Source organism: Tachypleus tridentatus, chromosome 4, assembly GCF_004210375.1.
Source record: "Tachypleus tridentatus isolate NWPU-2018 chromosome 4, ASM421037v1, whole genome shotgun sequence".
Taxonomy (NCBI): domain Eukaryota; kingdom Metazoa; phylum Arthropoda; class Merostomata; order Xiphosura; family Limulidae; genus Tachypleus; species Tachypleus tridentatus.
In genome coordinates, this window is record NC_134828.1 from 41,874,289 (window position 1) to 41,892,675 (window position 18,387).

Sequence of the window (18,387 nt, forward strand, 5' to 3'; positions counted from 1 at the left end):
CACTGATAAATTATGGACGGCTAGCGCAGATAGCTCTCAAGTAGCTTTGCGCGAAATTCAGAACAAACCAAACGTATCTCAGAAATATTTTCTAAATTGCTATGCAGTTTTTCAATACAACTAATCACATCTATGTTTATCAGATTTCTCATGGCTGTATATGTGTGTTAATCTTTTTATATGATAATGGTTGCATATCCTATCCTTTGTTCTTAAATCTAAAGCTAACATATGTGCATTAACGTACGGACTTATGCAAAGCTTATTTAAACAAGGAAGGCCCGGAATGGCCAAGCGTGTTAAAGCGTGCGGCTCGTAATCTAAGTCATTCATTCGTTGGTAAAAGAGTAGCCCAAGAGTTGGCGGTGGGTAGTGATGACTAGCTGCCTTCCCTCTAGTCTTACACTGCTAAATTAGGGACGGCTGGCACAGATAGTCCTTGAGTAGCTTTGTGCGAAATTCCAAAACAAACAATTATTCAAACAATTAATACAAAAAAATGTTATAAACTGGTTTATATTGCGAAAAACAAGCACTAATATCTACTAATGTAGCATGCAAACATACTAGATGTTTTTCATGTTTTCTTTTCTGAAGTTTACATAAAATGCCAAACCTTATGATTTCTATAGTCTAACATGGTCAGGTGGTTAGAGTGCCATATTCGTAAACTGAGGCTCGCGAGCTCAAACATCTGCTCCATTTAACATGCTCGTGCTTTTAAATGTTATATGTATAATATATACATATATATTACTAATTATGTGATACCATTACCAAAGTTGTTGGTAATGGGAGCACTAGTGTATGAGGATCAATCTTAATATTAGGTAAAACAAAAATGTATATCTATAAAAACACAATTTTAGCTAAAGAATGGTGGTCAAGGAAGTAGCTAAGTTTCTTTCATTCTAGGTATCAGTTGTAATAGGTCATTCATCTATGTTATCATATATGTTTTATTGTGGAAAATATTTCAGTAAAACTCAACATATTATTTAAACATAGATAATAATATTTTCCTTTGGCAGACCAGATCATTTCCTGAAGACACATTTCCCTTAGTGTTCTAATAAAATGGCCAACAGTTATGTAAATAGAGCATGAACTTTATGAATAATATCATTATTGTTTTGCTTATATGATGATACATTTTCTAAATCTGAGACAGATGTTTCTTTGGAATTGTATGTTGTTTTTTATCTTCACAGAATTATCTGGGAGCTTCTTTAAGGGCACGAATATTTTTAGTTTTCAATAAAATTTTACAGTCTGTTTTACCTCTTATCCAGACCTTTTTAGTAAATTCAGTCAACAATCGGAGGGGACAGTTTGATTCTCCATAGCATTTTCAATTTAAACGTTGAGCTTGGCATATGATCTGATGGTTAGGGTTCTCGATTCGCAAATTGAGGATCGTGATTTCAAGTTTCAATCACCAAGTATCATAACTACAAAATTTGTCATTAAGAAAAATCATATAAAGTCCTCCTTTTAGTTAGCCAACAAGGAGATACAGCTGTCAGGTAGAGTTGTTGAAATTTTGGAAATTTACTTCTTAACATCAAACCTTTTCCCAATGCTGTGAACTGTCGGAGTCTGTGACACCAAAACTACTAACTGATTTCTGCCTTGGAGGATTAGTCTGAATGCAAAGGAGGCATGTACAATCATCATGATGATTAGTGAAGAATCTGTATAAAACTCTCAGATCTTTGATGTTTAGAGTAGCCTATCTCCAAGTCTGGAAAAACCATCCAAGATTGAATGAGAAAAACAAGAAGTATCATTGATAGAAAGTATTTACCATTGGAGCTACTTTATAATGGGAAGTATACAGGCGCCTGTGAATGAGTCTAAATAGAATTTTACTTCAACATTTAGGGTAGAGGTTAAAGAGAACCTAAATCATTTTCTTAAGCATTACAAGCAAGTTCATAATTGGTATGTATGGACTCATAAATAAGCATTGCAACATTTGATATTGAGTTTGGATAATACAACCTTCAATTATATTGACCACTTGATTAAGAAGCAACTCTAGGCCTGAGATACAGTCATGCCCATGCTTTACTGATGTTTCAACCTGATAGAAAACTGAACGGAGTTTTATACTTAGAAAATGAGTCTATTTGAGAGATTGGCTGCTTATTTAGAAGATCTGCACCATATTTACAGTTCTAAAGGTTGAAATATTTTACGACACACAGTTTTATTGCATACATATGTTCTTTACATTGTTTCAGTACAAGGAGTAGTTGAAATGCATTAGAATGTATAGCATATAGCCAAAGACAGAAAGTGACACTAGTGGAGTACTGTTTTGTAATTCCCTTTGTCCTAGACTAAACTTTTATCTGAAAGGATTATAATAGAAATATGAGATTAGCATTGATGGAATACTACATTCAAAATTCATATCTGGCACTTGTAGTGTTGTTAGAATGTTTCAGTTGTTAGTGAAGAAATTAGAATTTGCATTATTATCCTAATTTATTTTCTACTGAACGCGTGATCTATTTATATAAATATCAGGAAGTACTGAAGGGAATGTAACTGTTTTAGAGGGCATCTGTATTAGCAAGTGTTGTATAAATAATATCAGTGAATAGCATAGCTGAGTATTGGTTAAACATGAGGCTCAATGAAGCTTAGAACATTAGCTAGTGCAAGAGATTTGTGTTTATATACAATATGTGATTCATATATATGCAAAAACGGCTCGTTTGGGTTGAGAAAATATTTTACGTAGAAGAGCGAACTTCTATGTAAAATACTTTCTCAACCCAAACGAGCCGTTTTTGCATATATATTTTTCTACAAGTGGGTTTTCTCGACATCACTGAATATGTAATTCAGTTTTACGGTCTTACATGTATGATCAAGCAAAGGAAGAGTCCTCAAAAACATCAAGGATCCTTTTTCATTCATTTAGCCTGCCAAAAGATGTTCAGTAACTACACATAATTAGCATCAATTATGCACTCACTTTCAGTGACACTACTTCATCTCTAGGCCAAGAAAAGACCTCAATAAACTAAAGTCTGGACAAATTTTTTCCCCAGAACATCGAGAGAGGTTATCATCTGCACTTTTGGCATATAGAGAACCAGCAACAGAGCACCACCAAATACTGGAACTTTTGACTTCTACAGTGCTGACACTACCACTGTCCAAGTGACCGCGAGACCTACAATGGTGGTAGTCAAGTCTAGATGTCTCATCAATACTACTAATCACCATCTTCACCCATATTATGGTTATCCAGATCATGAAACTTAAACACCATTATCGCGAACAAAATATCTAGTGGATCGAGGCCTCGACTCTCTACAAATGGCATGAGGGCTGGTTGAGTAAGGGGAGTAAACCATAGTCTTAGCTCGGAAAGGAAATTTAACCACTCTGTGTTTGAAGAAAGACTGCTTTCACTGTATATAACATTATTTGTGTCCAATATATATTAAATATACGGTTAGTTTTCACGAAATTCGTTATTACCTCCAAATGCTTCTTCCTGAGCTTCCTGTTGTATAACAATCCTACATAATTTACTTTTTGGGAAGTCAGTTTACCTGAAAATAACGCACTGGCGTGTTTAGAGTTCAAATCTTGGAACAGGCTAAATATAGTTAGATTTTGCAAAGCAATGAAGAAGACTATAACTAAACATTGTAATTTGCAGGCATTAACCATAATATTATTATTTTTACATTATAAGTGTTTCTAAATTCAAAACAGTGGGCATAGCATGGATAGCTCACTGTATAGCTTTGTGCTTAATAACAAACAAACAAAACGTTATTCATTTTGTTCATTTATCTATTTTTATCACTGATAAACCTGTAGAGTAAATAACAACAAAAGATAAAGTTTGATAAGGATATATATTTTACTTTTTCATTGATGATTCAATCTGAGTATAATATTCAGTAGATTTTCCTCATAATTAGTTTGTATTTTATTCTTTTAGGTTTCTGGGTTTATTACTACAGACACAGTTAGTCTTAATGTTTCTGTATAAAGCATAACAATGAAAACACGTACTTTCATACTGTGTACTTTCATCTTTTCAGGGTAATAGTTTTAAAAAGAGAGCTACTAGACAATTCGCAGTTTATTTATATTTACTGTATAATAACGATCTTACAATTTACTAGCTGAATGCTCGTCATATGACAGTAAAGTCTGATTAATTTTTCTTCTAAAAATGAAACCTAAATTAGTGTGTTATGAATATATTTTCTAATAATTATATTTATTAGAGTAACAATAAATTTTTAGAGAATGTTTATCATTTTTATAGAATTACGCGGAAACAACGGTTTGATCCTATACTTCTAAAATCGTCTGCTTCTTTTTCGTATCTAGGCTTACTTTCAATAAATGTCTACTTTTGGGCCCGGCATGACGTAGACTCTTCTTCAAGAGAAGCATTTATAATTTTTTTACTATATATATATATATATATATGTGTGTGTGTGTGTGTGTGTGTGTGTGTATACCCAAACTCTGCTCATACAGTCCTCTCCAATATTTGTAGTACCTTTGATGGCTTCTATGCAATTCCCACTTCATGATACTCACACTATCGATTTTGCATCTCTTAATGCAAGCAAGTGGTTGAAAGTCTGTCTGAATGATGAACTCCTTCCTGTGTAGGCCCCCTGGTGACACAGTGGCACATCTGCAGGATTATAACTCTAGAAACCGGGTTTCGATCCCCGTAATGGGCCGAGCACAGATAGCCTGTTGTGTAGCTTTGTGTTTAATTACAAGCAACCAAACCTTCCCATATAGACAGTTCTGGAACTTCCAAATAGCAAATATGATAGCCAGATACTCTCATTTAATCATAGGATCGTTTTTTCACTGTTTAACAGCTTTTTATTTATACGTGTTACCAGAAACAGTCCGTATTCACGTTCTTGTAACTGCCCGATTCCAACATCTGAAGCATCAGCCTGGACAATGAATTGTTTGTTGAAATGTGGCATTTCAACATTTATGGAGATTCATTGATTGTGATGGGAGTCGCAAAGAATTTATAAGTGAAAAATAAAATGCACGAAGGTATAACTTTTCATAATTTTCTTTACTTACGTTACAAAACACCAATAGCAATGTATTGTAGTACATCTGTCAGCTTATCCCTGCAAAGGAAAGGCACACCTTTCGAAAGAACTCGAGTTCTAAGGTTTTTATCATTTTGTATTTGGTTGAAAAGATGTATTTAAGTCCTGTTTGATATAGGCAGACACTGCCGTTTATATATATAATATCATCTTTGATTTGGTCTATAAAAAGCTTGTTATAAATATGTTAATAAATATTTACATAAAATTCCGACTCCAATGGTTTACAGATGCAAATCTTCCCCATGCTATAACCATTATGCCATCGAGTCTTTATAAGAGAATGTTAGTAAAAATTTAAATTATCATGTTATTCCAGCTTTTTCTAATATTGTATGATCTTGTTCTGAACATGATGACTTAATAATTTAAATATATACATATATATATAATTTTACTAGTTTGAGATTTGAACCAAGACTTCCTCTTACACTAACCACTGATCCAGTTTGAACGTTACCAGCAAAATGAGTATTACAAACAACGATTCGAGCATTATCAACAAACGTAGCATAATGAACCAAGAGCAGCTAATATATATTTATTGTAATATGATTATAACATTTTATTCAACCTAAATCAAGTTCAGTTATGTTATGCAGGAGACAAAATGTCATCATTATAGTGATGATATCATTCTCATCATTGAGACATAAAAAACATCTGAGACTTGGAGTAAAAATGTTAATAGGCCTATGAAACAATTACTAATATTGCTGACTACTAACAAATTTAGGCGATGTCACGAATTAGGTGCACGATTGATATATTTGCCATATGGGTACACGGAGAAAATATTAGAAATTCGGAGTACAAATGTTCAGAGGTGGATTGGCCAACCACAATGCCTGACAGTTACGAGGTGGACTGGCTGATTTTCGAGTAGATACGTTGTTTTTGCTTTGTCTTGTGATGAAAAATCCTTACATTTTACATCAGGTGTTTGGTGTATTTGTTTCTCACACAGCTCAAAATTCAGTCGTTTAGTCAAACACAAATCTGGTGCTTAATGTTTATGTTATTAAATGAATAAATCTGATACTGTCATGTATATCAGTTTAACTCCAAATACCACAGTTGCAGAATTTCTTTCATTATTGACTCGTAGCCTTAGTCTACCAATCAGAAGAGTAAATATTATGTATAAACCTTTCCAGGAGCAAATTAGCTCACCAGGTCTTCGGGCAATTGTCCAGAAGTCAGCGCATTTAACACATTCTTAGAAGCTGATTTAAACTATTAATTGTTTAGCCAATATAGAGCATGGGATGTTGTTCAAGCTGATCGTTTGATGCCAGTCCACTACTGTACCTTTCTCGGCATTTTCCTTCGTAAAAAATCTTGAATGAACAGTTAATGAAATTTTTGTCACATTCAACGTAGTCGGTATTTTCATATTCCCAACAACATTTCACGCGATTTGCATTAGTCCTAATTCCATATACGGAGCGAACAATGTAAATAATCCTCATAATAGAGATACATAAGCATCTGTAAAATTATAAAAATAAATAAGCTTTATATATTAAACATTTTAACCGATACTGTTCATTAGACTAATATTAAAAAAACAATAGAATAAAAATTTACTCAAAAGACACATAAAACATGTTTGCTTCATGCACTCATTGATATCCTAATTTCTTGAAAGAAACTAAACTAACTAAGAGAGCAGTAATTTATGTTATATATTTAAGAAGTCCCAAAGGGACTTGAGAATCAACCAGGTGCAGTCAGGAACTGTTGTTTCTTTTCAGCCCCAGGCCAGGCTCGACTCGCAATCTGAGAGTTGTGGGATCAAAACCGTGTCACACCAAACCTGTTCGCCCTTTCAGCTGTGGGTACGTTATAATGTGACGGTGAGTCCCACTATTCGTTGGTAAAAGAGTAACTCAAGAATTGGCGATGACGAGCTGCCTTTCCTCTGGTCTTACACTGCTAAATTAGGGACGGCTACACGAGGGCTGTCTACGCTAGCCACCCCTAATTTAGCAGTGTAAGACTAGAGGGAAGGCAGCTAGTCATCACCACCCATTGCCAACTGTTGGGCTATTCTTTTATCAACCAATAGCAAGAATGACCGTCACATTAGAATGTGCCCACGACTTAAAGGGAGAGTATGTTTGATGTTATGGGGACTCGAACCTGTGACCCTCATATTATAGTTAGTCGGGAGCCATAACCACCTGGTATGTCGTGCCAGATGATGTGAATTCGCCGAACTTAAATGGTTTGTAATGATTGAAATCCATAAACGTTCCTGATCAATGTATATGAAGGTCCCGATTAATAAGCGTTAATCACAATTATGGTGTCCGAACTTCATAGTACACCAGCTATAGTAAACCAATAATATATATTGTCTCCTGGCGCGTTGCAGTTGTTACATTTATAGGTGTTAGAACACTTTATCGAAACTTCAGTTTAGGCGACATCACAGACGATACACTAATGTTTACGTACGCAAATACTGTTGTTTCTTACAGTCGAGGATCTGCAATTTAGAGAATAGGCGGAAAATTCGCAATACATATTTAACAGTAGAAGTTATATGTATTTCTAAGTATAAACTTGTCTGAAACAAACATCGTTATTAAAATAGATATATAATAGTGAGTTCATCACAAAACTGATGAGAAATATTTATTATCTTTAACAAATCAATGTCAGATTGTCAATACAACTTTTCAAACAAATGGTATGCTAGGTATGTAAACAAGTTTGACAATTTTATTTTATTTTATTTCAATATTATTTTAGTTGAATTTTTCATTGATTTGAGAATAGAAATCTGTTTATGGCCCGGCATGGCCAGATGATTAAGGTACTCGACTCGTAATCTGAGGATCGCGGGTTTGAATCCCCGTCACACCAAACATGCTCGCCCTTTCAGCTGTGGGGGCGTTATAATGTGACGATCAATCCCAGTATTCGTTGGTAAAAGAGTAGCTCAACTGTTGATGGTGGTTGGCAATGACTAGTTGCTTTCACTCTAGTCTTACGCTGCTAAGTTAGGGACGTCTAGCACAGATAGCCGTCGTGTAGCTTTGCGCGAAATTCAAAACAAGCAAACAAAAATCTGTTCTTTAATGCTGTTCCCATTCTGGAATTAGAAACAACAAAGCTGTTGAAACGAACATATTATTTTATCAAAGAAAACACGTTCTGCTTATATTCAAGATATTGATTCAGATGAAAAAGCTATTTAATGTAAAGTAGTACTAGTTTATTATAATTCTTATGGTTTATTAACGATTTCCAATAGTTCTGATTCGTATAAAAAAACTATATCTAACAAAGTTTTTTCGTAAGTCCTTAAAACTAGTATCATTTCAAATAATTTAAATGTTAACACACAAGATTTAATCAATTTTTTTCATTTATGTTTCCTTGTCTTAGTTTCACTCAAGAACTCTTTGGTACTAGGCTAGTGTTGTACTATACGTTATGTATAAATTAATTAGTAAAGCACCTTTTATCAGACTCTAGAATGTTTACCATTACAAAAGCAAGACTAAGTGGTCTATAATTTCCAGGGTAATTATTATCCCTCGACTTCATCAAAAAAACAACAGTGATACTTATCCACTGTCTATCGACATTTCATAAATGAAAGAAAGAGGTTTGCATATCTGATCTTTGGTCTCCTTTGAAACGCTACTGAAAACCCTGCATGACCTTGGTTATTTATCTTTACTTTCTCAATTTACTACCTGCATGATTCAGGTCAGTATATCCCATATAACGTTTCCTTATAAAATAAACTTTATCATACTCTTCAAAAGTCCTTGCCATTAGCATGTTTAACGGACAGTCCCCATTTCAACACTATCTTTAACATACAAAAATACGTGCTTTCTCTAGCTGTTTCTCTAACACATTTTTTTCCTCTATATGTAGCTTTCCTATAATTCCTATGCTATCAGTTACTTTGAATACCTTAAACAATGAAATTTATCTTCGATTTTCTCTTGTATTCGAATTAGTAGTTTAGAGTACTATTTCTTGAAGAAAAAGAGTTGAAAGATGTATAACGTATTTTCAAACAGTTTCTCTAGTAGTTTTACTAAAACTAATTATAACTACTAACTTTAAAAATATACTCTACATTGAACAATGGAATACAATTTAAAACACAACGTTAAAGCTAGCTAGTGTAGTCCAGATATAAGCACATCATATGTTTTAGTTTGCGCTTTATTTCAGTTTATTTCTTTGTTGTTAAGTGCAATGTTACACAACAGGCTGTGCTCTGCTAACCTTGGCTATTGAAACTCTGGTTTAAACGGTATAAGCCCTCAGAGGTTCCGCTGAGCGGATTACTTATATGTCATTTTTTCCGTAATATAAACAACAATAAATTGCATATATTTGTGTTATGAAATATAAACAGCATAAAATATTCGGGATACCCCCCACCCCACCCCTTTCAATGGCACAGCGGAATGTCTACGAACCTGCACCACTAGAAACTGGCTTTCGATATTCATGGTGGGCAGAGCACAGACAACCCGTCGTGTAGTTTTGTGCTTAATTCCAAACAAACAGGCACTAAGATAATTACGTGAATTAAACATCAGAAATCATTACTTTAATGTAAAGAAAAAATACTTTATATATATTGCTATAGAAAAAATAGTCTTAATTCATTGTTGTTTTAAAATTTGTTTCTTATTTGTGAAGCTCTTTTGTGTAGTTTTGCACACAATAAAAATTCGTATGTTGAAACTTCCTGCAACAGTGAAGTGTCGTTATTAGGTTCGTAAACAGAATCATGTATGCAAAAACGGCTCGTTTGGGTTGAGAAAATATTTTACGTAGAAGAGCGAACAACGTTTCGACCTTCTTCGGTCATCGTCAGGTTCAATATTTTCTCAACCCAAACGAGCCGTTTTTGCATATATATTTCTCTACAAGTGGGTTTTCTCGACATCACCGTAAACAGAATGTTTGAAAGTGGAGAGTCCAGTTTGTGAGATTAAAAGCCAACAAATATTGTGTGTAGCACAATTGACATAATGATGATACGGGGATGTGGGACATGCAACTATTTTAAGCCAAAAAATGATAACGTTTCATCAGAAGAATGTAAGTTATGTAAAAAAGTGTTAAATGATATAAACAGCTGCGCTGTAACCTTACAAGCATACTTTTTAATCAATTTTTAAAACTTGGTACAAAACTACCTCGATAAGTGGGATGTAAAATATGCTTTTTAATGGCATGTGTCCAAGTTAATAATTGCCACATGACAAGTCACTAAGTCAACAAAAACAACTAAAATAAAAATGTAACGATCCATTATTATTATATTAAAAGACTTCTTATATGTATAAGACTGTGAATACTTGTAATTCGAAATAGAAGGTAGACTTAAAGTTAAGCATTTCCAACTGCACGTCAAGACTTAACATTTGTTTGTTTGAAGTTAATCACAAAGCTACACCAGGGGTCATCTGTACTCTGCCCACCACGGGTATCGAGAGTCTATTTCTAGCGTTGTAAATCTGCAAGCATCCGCTGTGACACTGGTGGGTAAGCCATAACGTAACATGTAATAAAATGATTGGAATGCTTGCTTTAATTAAATTAGGCAGTCTCTATTAAAAATAAACAGAGCTTGAGATTTCAAAGTTGTCTTAAACAACACTTTTCCTACAACATAAAGTTCTGCTAAAATGAATAACAAACCGATACAGAATAATTTCCTTTTGAGTATTTTTGTACAAAACGTCTTTTAACTTGCTGGATAAGAGGTGGCAGCGAAGTGTTAATTTTATGGGTGGCTAATTAAACATAAAAGTCAATAGGAAAACCATATTCATCCAATTATTATAAAAGAAAAATTACAAAAAAATTCAGCCTTGTTCGTGTAAACCGTGAATGAAAGAGTCCAAAGTAAATATCGAAAAATTGTAAAACTAACTAGAGAGGAAATGATAACTTTGGGTGTACATTAAGTAATAGCATGTGCGATGACCTATGACCCTATTTTATACTTATGTGGCTCCACTCGGGAATCTTCAAATATAGAAAATAGTGTGAAACAAGTGAGACTTTAAAACCTATTTCTTCAAAAAGGTTTAACCAAAGAGAACATTTTTTTTCTCCGTATTTACCTCTACGATAATCGAGTTTTGCGAAATTATACAAGTAAAAGGTATGCGAAGAAATCCTAAGATCACAGTATAAAAATTACATTCATCGGCTAGTGACTTGCGATTATAACGACAATTACAATTAGGAATTGCATATACATTCCCCACCACACGAGGGTAACATGATGTTTGAGGATGTGTTTTTTAACAGAGTTGTTGTTTACACTATTATTTGACATATGAACATACTGTGTTTTAACAGCTCTCTAAATATGTGCACACACACACATACACATGAGATACAAGTTTAACCAGCCATGTTTGTTACATTATATAATGGTCATGTTTTGTAGATTGTTTGTTTGTAATTAAGCACAAAGCTACACAATGGGCTATCTGTGCTCTGCCCATCACAGGTATCAAAACCCAGTTTTAAGCGTTGTAATTCCAAAAACATACAGCTGTGCCACAGGGGGTACATTTTGTGTAGATTACAATTAATCTATACAACATTAACAATGTTATGTTTGAACATATTAAATGTTGTAAACAGTGATGTAGATTAGATTAATATTTGATGTATGAACATTTTGTGTTTTAACAGCTCTCTAAATAAGTGCACATACATACGTGAGAGCCAAGTTTAATCAAACATGTTTGTTACATGATGTGATGGCTATGCTGCGTAGATGTTTCTATATCTACAAATAACAAAAAACTTACTTTTTAGTGAGTATATTCATTATGCGCCAAACATGCTCGCCCTCCCACTATTCGTTGGTAAAAGAGTAGCCCAAGAGTTGGCGGTGGGTGGTGAAGACTAGCTGCCTTCCCTCTAGTCTTACACTGCTAAATTAGGGACGGCTAGCACAGATAGCCCTCGAGTAGTTTTGTGCGAAATTCCAAAAAACAAACAAAACAAATATATTCATTATAATGAAGTTTCAATATAAGATAATATCTACCAACATCTAATGGCTAGTTTTGATTTTTTTTTATATATAATGAAAGGTGTGTGTTTTTCTTTTCTAGCAAAGCCACTTCTGGTTATCCAGGGGACACTAGTTCTCATATTGAGATAATATATTTTTCTACAGCTTTTATTTCTGTTTTTCTTGCTAAGAAAATTAAATTTAACAAACAGTAACTTAAAATGCTTTTTTGTTTTAATGGAAAGTTATATAGTAGTACTCTCTGTTCACCACAAAGAATCGAACCCTGGATTTTCGTGTTTTAAGTCCTTAAAAATTACCTGTGGCCCACCATGGAACTGACGTAACACGATTACTTTCACAAACGCACGTCAACCAGAACAAACTTAATATTAAAAAATGAATGTTTGTGTATTAATTAACTAATAAGTAAACAGCTTTCGACATTATATAAAACTATACATTTCTTGTTTGTTTACAAAATAAGCTATTTCTTGGTAGTTTTGTTCAACATTCCTTTAAATTGTATGTGATTGCTCGCGATAATCTAAATAAACTAATGACAGTTCTAAGTTTGATGGCGAAGTAATTTGTGTTGTATTGTTAAGTTACTAGAACATTTGACTGAATTTGTCACAGTCTAGAAGGTTTGCGAATTTTATTGTGAGTTTATCTTTAACATTTTATCTTCATAGTTCAGAACTAACAAATAATTAGATTGATATGACTCACTAAGAAAATGCATAAATTGGTCATGATCAGTTTGTTTTCCATCCTTAACTTAAAAAAATAATTTACAAAAGAAAAAGTGTGGTTTTAACTGGACTGATGGAATTGACAACACTTGTCCTTGTCTTAACAACTAAAAAAGTATGATATTCTTCTAACAATACAACGTAATTATTGAAAAGAACAATTCAAAAACCAAAAACCGACAACGTAGTAATGGAGCATAAATAACAGTTAATGAAGAGAGAAACAGATTAACTTATTTAAAAAAAACAACAAAACAATGCAAGTTCTAACTCAACATGCAACCAATCCAAAATGTATTCCGATGTCTCTTCTTAGCCTAGTAACCTAGAAATCCTGGTTTTTTTTTTATTATTATTATTTCTGCTCGAGAAAGGTCATTTTGAGGGCGTTTTTGTTAGTGTTTTTTTGCATCAGTAGTTATAGGACAGTCACACCAGCGATGGCAGAGAAGCCGGTGTTTATACAATATATAAACGTCAATACATACTGTCTTATAAGTTACCACGCCTTTTACCCGGTTTATTGTACTCCACTTATCGCAAGGTCCTTTGTGGTTACCCTCGTGTGAAGCGAAAAGAGAGCTTGTAATAACAGAGAGAATACGACCTCCCTGGCCAACAGCCCTTTGATTTAACTCCAATTTTGTCCTGAAGAGGACGTTTTAGTTGTTGATTTCCTGGAATATAAAAGCGATTGAACAAAACGTAAAATAGAGGTTTCGTCTTATAATAAAAAAGAGTGAAGAACAATTAGAAGATCCAGTTTTTAGAAGACATGAAGATATTTTTTGCGCAAAAGCGTTAAGATTTAAGGTGAGTACCGAACACAATATTTTAGAATACTACCATCATTCATAGAATAGCGCTAGTGGATTTATCCTTCGAAGTTCTACTTGTAGATAAGCCCATCGTAAAAGAGAATAATTTATAAAATATTTAGCTTGTAAAAATCGTTATTCCGTATTTGTTGCATACTTCAACTTTAGGTTACATCAGTATATTAATGGGATTTATTTATGAATAAAATTATGTTAGGTAATACAAATACAACTAATAATAGTAAAATTTTTAAATAAATCACTGTCTTTTTAACATTTATTCAAACTTGCGTAAAATAAAACAAAGTCAAATAACAATGTAAAAAATTCCTGCACAACAATGATTTTGTAATCAACAAGTGGAAGGTGTAAAAAATGTTAAATATTATTGGCAATAAAATTATAAAAAAATTACAATTCTCCACATAATAATAACAATTTTACATTTCGGTTAACGTTTCGCAATTGCGATTTCATCAGAGCTAATTACTTCAAAAATTATTAGCGTTTAAATGTTAACAATTTCAGTGAATGAAAACGTTAAATGGCTTATTGTTAAGAAACTTAAATAATTAAACCTCAAATAAATAAGTTCACTTGACACTGGTGAAATCATTTTGTTCTACTATCTTCAGATATAAACCAGTAATTTAAAATTGCATGTCTCCTGATATCAAATGCTAATAAAAGATTACTTTTTTTTTTTGTAGTGATGTAACAATATATGATTAATATTTTCTGAAACGATAAATATCATGTTCGCTTAAGAAGTTTGCAATTTTACAAATAGTGTGTTTAGTAGCATTAGGGTAAATGTGTAGCAAGTACTTGCCTTCACTTAAACTGCATTTTCGTATGATTAAACTTTGATGTCAGCTGAATTTCCATTTGTAACCTCAAGACATATCCACCTTTTCTTAGGTACTTCCGATGTAATCACGTTTTTAAAAAGTTGGATTAATAACTGAATCCTTCTTAAGGTTTGATAGGACCGATATTTTGTCAAAAATATACATTTTTATAAACTCGTTTGGTTAGTCCATTTAGGTCAATTTCTGTGTAAACAACACCGACTGTTTAAACAATACTGTTATATCTTTAGAACCCTAGCACTATCGGCTCAACCCATACTACGTGCTTGACATACTCTGACTCATAAAAGAAGTATTACATGGAAACTATTTTGTAAATAATTATGAAAGTTTCTTCAATTTGTTTGATCGCTTTTTCAAGACAAATTAATGTAAGATTCACGCCTCCTGTGTTCTCTAATATCCTTCCGTACGAAAGAGTACAGCCCTTCAATTATATGGTAAGATTCACACTACTTGCGTCCCCCTATATCCTTCATTCGAAACAGTAGTGCCCTTCAATTATACTGTCCTATAATCAGATTTAAAAATATATATATCTACTCAAAACCACACGGTTGCAAGTTACTTAACATTATATCTAACTCCCAATTTTATTTTCTAATTTAAAATTACTTAAGACATAATAATTTCATATATTCCTGTTACTGCACTAATGATACGATATTCAACTGCGTATTTTTATTTGGTTTCAGATAAATAATGAACAGAGTTAATAATGCGCTCTGGTGGGGTGGCACTTATTTGCTGCACTTACTGATTTTACTTGTGTGGTATGGAGATACTGGACCTGCAGTTGTAGCATCAGAGAACTACAGTTCGGATAAGAAAAATGCAACAGCTGGCAGACGATCAGAGCAGTTATGGAGCATACCCGTCGATTTAAGTCCAAGTACTATCAGTCGTAGGCAAATGTTACCTGAAGCATCTCATAACATTATCAGGCATCAGCAAAAGACTGTCTACTCTTTATCAGAAAATAATCCACCAGTACAACAAAACAATAATCAACAGTACGATTCCAATCTTTTGGCAATAAATCCAGTTTATACCATTTCAGAAAGTAATCCATTATTACCAGATAAATCAAAATTTGGCAGTACGCATGATTACTCTATGTCAGAAGGTAATCTACATCATGCACTTAACCAAGAAAACTCTGTCTCAGCTTCTAACTCCATTATTTCCTTTCCTGATTCATCTGGTCAATATCAGTCGACTTTGCCAGATAGCCATTATTCAAGTCATATAGATCGTTCTAGATACAATAGCCACTTTAACCCATTATATGGACAAGTCAAATTTAAAGACAGTTCAGTAAAGCCAGGGTCCAGTGCTAGTTCCAGTGTTATAGTTTCAACACAGAGTGCCAAATCTAATTCCCCTTCCATGACTCCGAATAATCTTTTGAGGGTTTCACAATCTTCTAAGCCTAACATTTACCCATCTGAACCTCTCCAAATTTCTTCTTTTAACAACTTTGATGGAGATCTCCCTCTTTCTCATATTCCAGAGACTTTCAACTTAAAAAATTATCAAGATAACCCTGATACTGACTTTGACATATCAGGAATCAAAGATCCTTTTAGATTCTCTTTAGAAAGTAATACCCCTTATGTTCAAAATCTTAAGAAGTTTGTGGATTTTCAAGCATTAGCCTCCAATTCCAATCAGTATACACATCACAATAGTGGGGGTGGTTATGATGGTATTAAAGGAAGTAAAGGGAGTAGCTTTTCTGGCAAAGGCAGTGGATATAATAAAGGTGGTGTTATTGGTGTGCACAACAACTATGGGGATGGAAGTAGTAGTTATGGTATAAAAGGAGGGAAAGAACGTTATCCTGATGATAATGGCTATGGAGGAAATGTAAAAGGAGGTGGAGGATATGAGGGTAGTAGCTACGGAAAAAAAGGTGGAGGAGGTCATGGGCACAGTAGTAAAGGAAGCGGCTATGGCGGTAATTTTAAAGGTAACAGAGGGAGGCATAAAGGTGGTCAAGGAGGGAAAAGTGGATATGGGAATAGAAGAGTAAATCATGGAAAAGGTAGTCATCAGGGTAAGGGAGGATATGGAGGAAAACACAGTGGACACGGGGGTGGATATAGTGGAAAAGGGGGTGGATTCGACACTGATTATGGTGGATATGGAGGACAAGGAGGTGGATATGGGGGATGAGTGGATATGGAGGACAAGGAGGTGGATATGGGGGGATGAGTGGATATGGAGGACAAGGAGGTGGATATGGGGGAATGGGTGGATATGGAGGTGGATATGGGGGAATGAGTGGATATGGGGGACAAGGAGGATTTGATATGACTGGCTTTGATGGAGGATCAGGTATTCTAGGTCTCGGTGCCATAAAGGCTGCAAAACTTGGTCCTCTTGCCCTTCTTTTAGGTGTACTACCCCTTGGTCTCCTTTTGGGTGCTCTGATCCCTAATGTAGTCGGCGTAGGTGGAAGACGTAGGCGTCAAGTTAATCAGTCTTTAAATTACTCCAATCCTGTTTTAGACATTATCAATCAGTATCAAATGACCAGTCTAGATGATCCCATTTGTCTACAACGGATATTCTGTATAGTCACCATAGAAGGAAAAACTAATGAGGCCAATATTGTGCAACGCATATTCTACAAATTAGCTTCTATGTGAGTAGCAAGTTAAAATATTTTCTCTTCTTAGTTATCAAGCAAGAAAATTAGAAAATAAAATTATTAGATTATCTTTATGTAACGAAGAATGAAGAGCTAGTCAAAGATTTGCCTAAAAACTTATTTTATAACAATACTATAGTTAGAGATCTAAGAAACCTGTCAGAAATAAACTTGTTAAAATATTACAATGATTTAATTAAAAAAACACATTATGAACATCTTTTAAGATGTTCAACAAACAGTAATTTGTATTACTAAAATAATTTTAATGTGTTTGCCAGATGAACAGAAAGTGCAGACATAAGTTGAGAAGTGGTTAATTAGCATATAATAGTACAAATTGTTAATAATCTTATCTCGTTCAGATTTACAAAGAAAGTAATTAATAACCGTTAGAAAATTATTCCAAACGATTTCCAACGTACGGAGAAGAACGTATTGCATTTCTAATAATTTGGTGTAATATACATTATTATGTAATGAGCTGATATTACTTTTAATTTCACTGATCTGATGAATGACGTATAATAGAAACAAGCTTAATCAATAGTTTGTTTTACTGTATTTTCAGGGCCAAAGGTAAATGGGCAGAGAAACTAGGCCTAAAACTGCTTTTCCAAGCCATACAGAGGAATCAATGCGAAGAATTCATATGCTCGAAGAAGAAAAACAATTAACAGGAAAACTGTTTCTTTGAAGTCTTATTTATTGTCAAACGTATATTGGTTTAGATCTAAAAGCCATGGTATATACTACTTAACAAGTGGAATGGTATACCACATGTAATATGTCACATCTCGCTAACAGACTGCGTCACGTTTCTACCCAAGGGAAGAAGCTTTGCTGGTCGAAGTTAATCTTCCAAAACTGTAATACTGTATGTAATTTTGTGGTTGTTTTTTCTTCACTGTGGGTTATGCAATCACGTATAACTTTTTACATTAATAATCATGTTTAACAAATCAACTAAGATTACCTTCATATTATTAAAAATTTAAAAAATTAGGTGTAATTCTTTTGTGTATGTGTTACCTTAAATGAGGGATAATTCAATAAAGCTATTCAGTTTAACTCTGCATTCTATCTCTCTGCTACACTTTTTAACACAGTAATTGGGGTGT

The 18,387-nt window shown here is 33.7% G+C and overlaps 1 protein-coding gene across 1 annotated transcript; it reads left to right on the plus strand.

The window, feature by feature from the left end:
• Positions 1–13,496: 13,496 nt before the first annotated feature.
• LOC143248945 (uncharacterized) lies at positions 13,497–16,904 on the plus strand. The gene is made up of 2 exons (XM_076497975.1): positions 13,497–13,733; positions 15,306–16,904. Exon 2 carries the CDS (start codon positions 15,313–15,315, stop codon positions 16,786–16,788), a length of 1,476 nt encoding a protein of 491 aa, XP_076354090.1. The 5' UTR covers positions 13,497–13,733; positions 15,306–15,312; the 3' UTR covers positions 16,789–16,904.
• Positions 16,905–18,387: the final 1,483 nt, after the last annotated feature.

Bases quoted from the DNA above. Each gene is read 5' to 3' on its own strand.
- LOC143248945 (XM_076497975.1), top strand. From the start codon at position 15,313: ATGAACAGAGTTAATAATGCGCTCTGGTGGGGTGGCACTTATTTGCTG.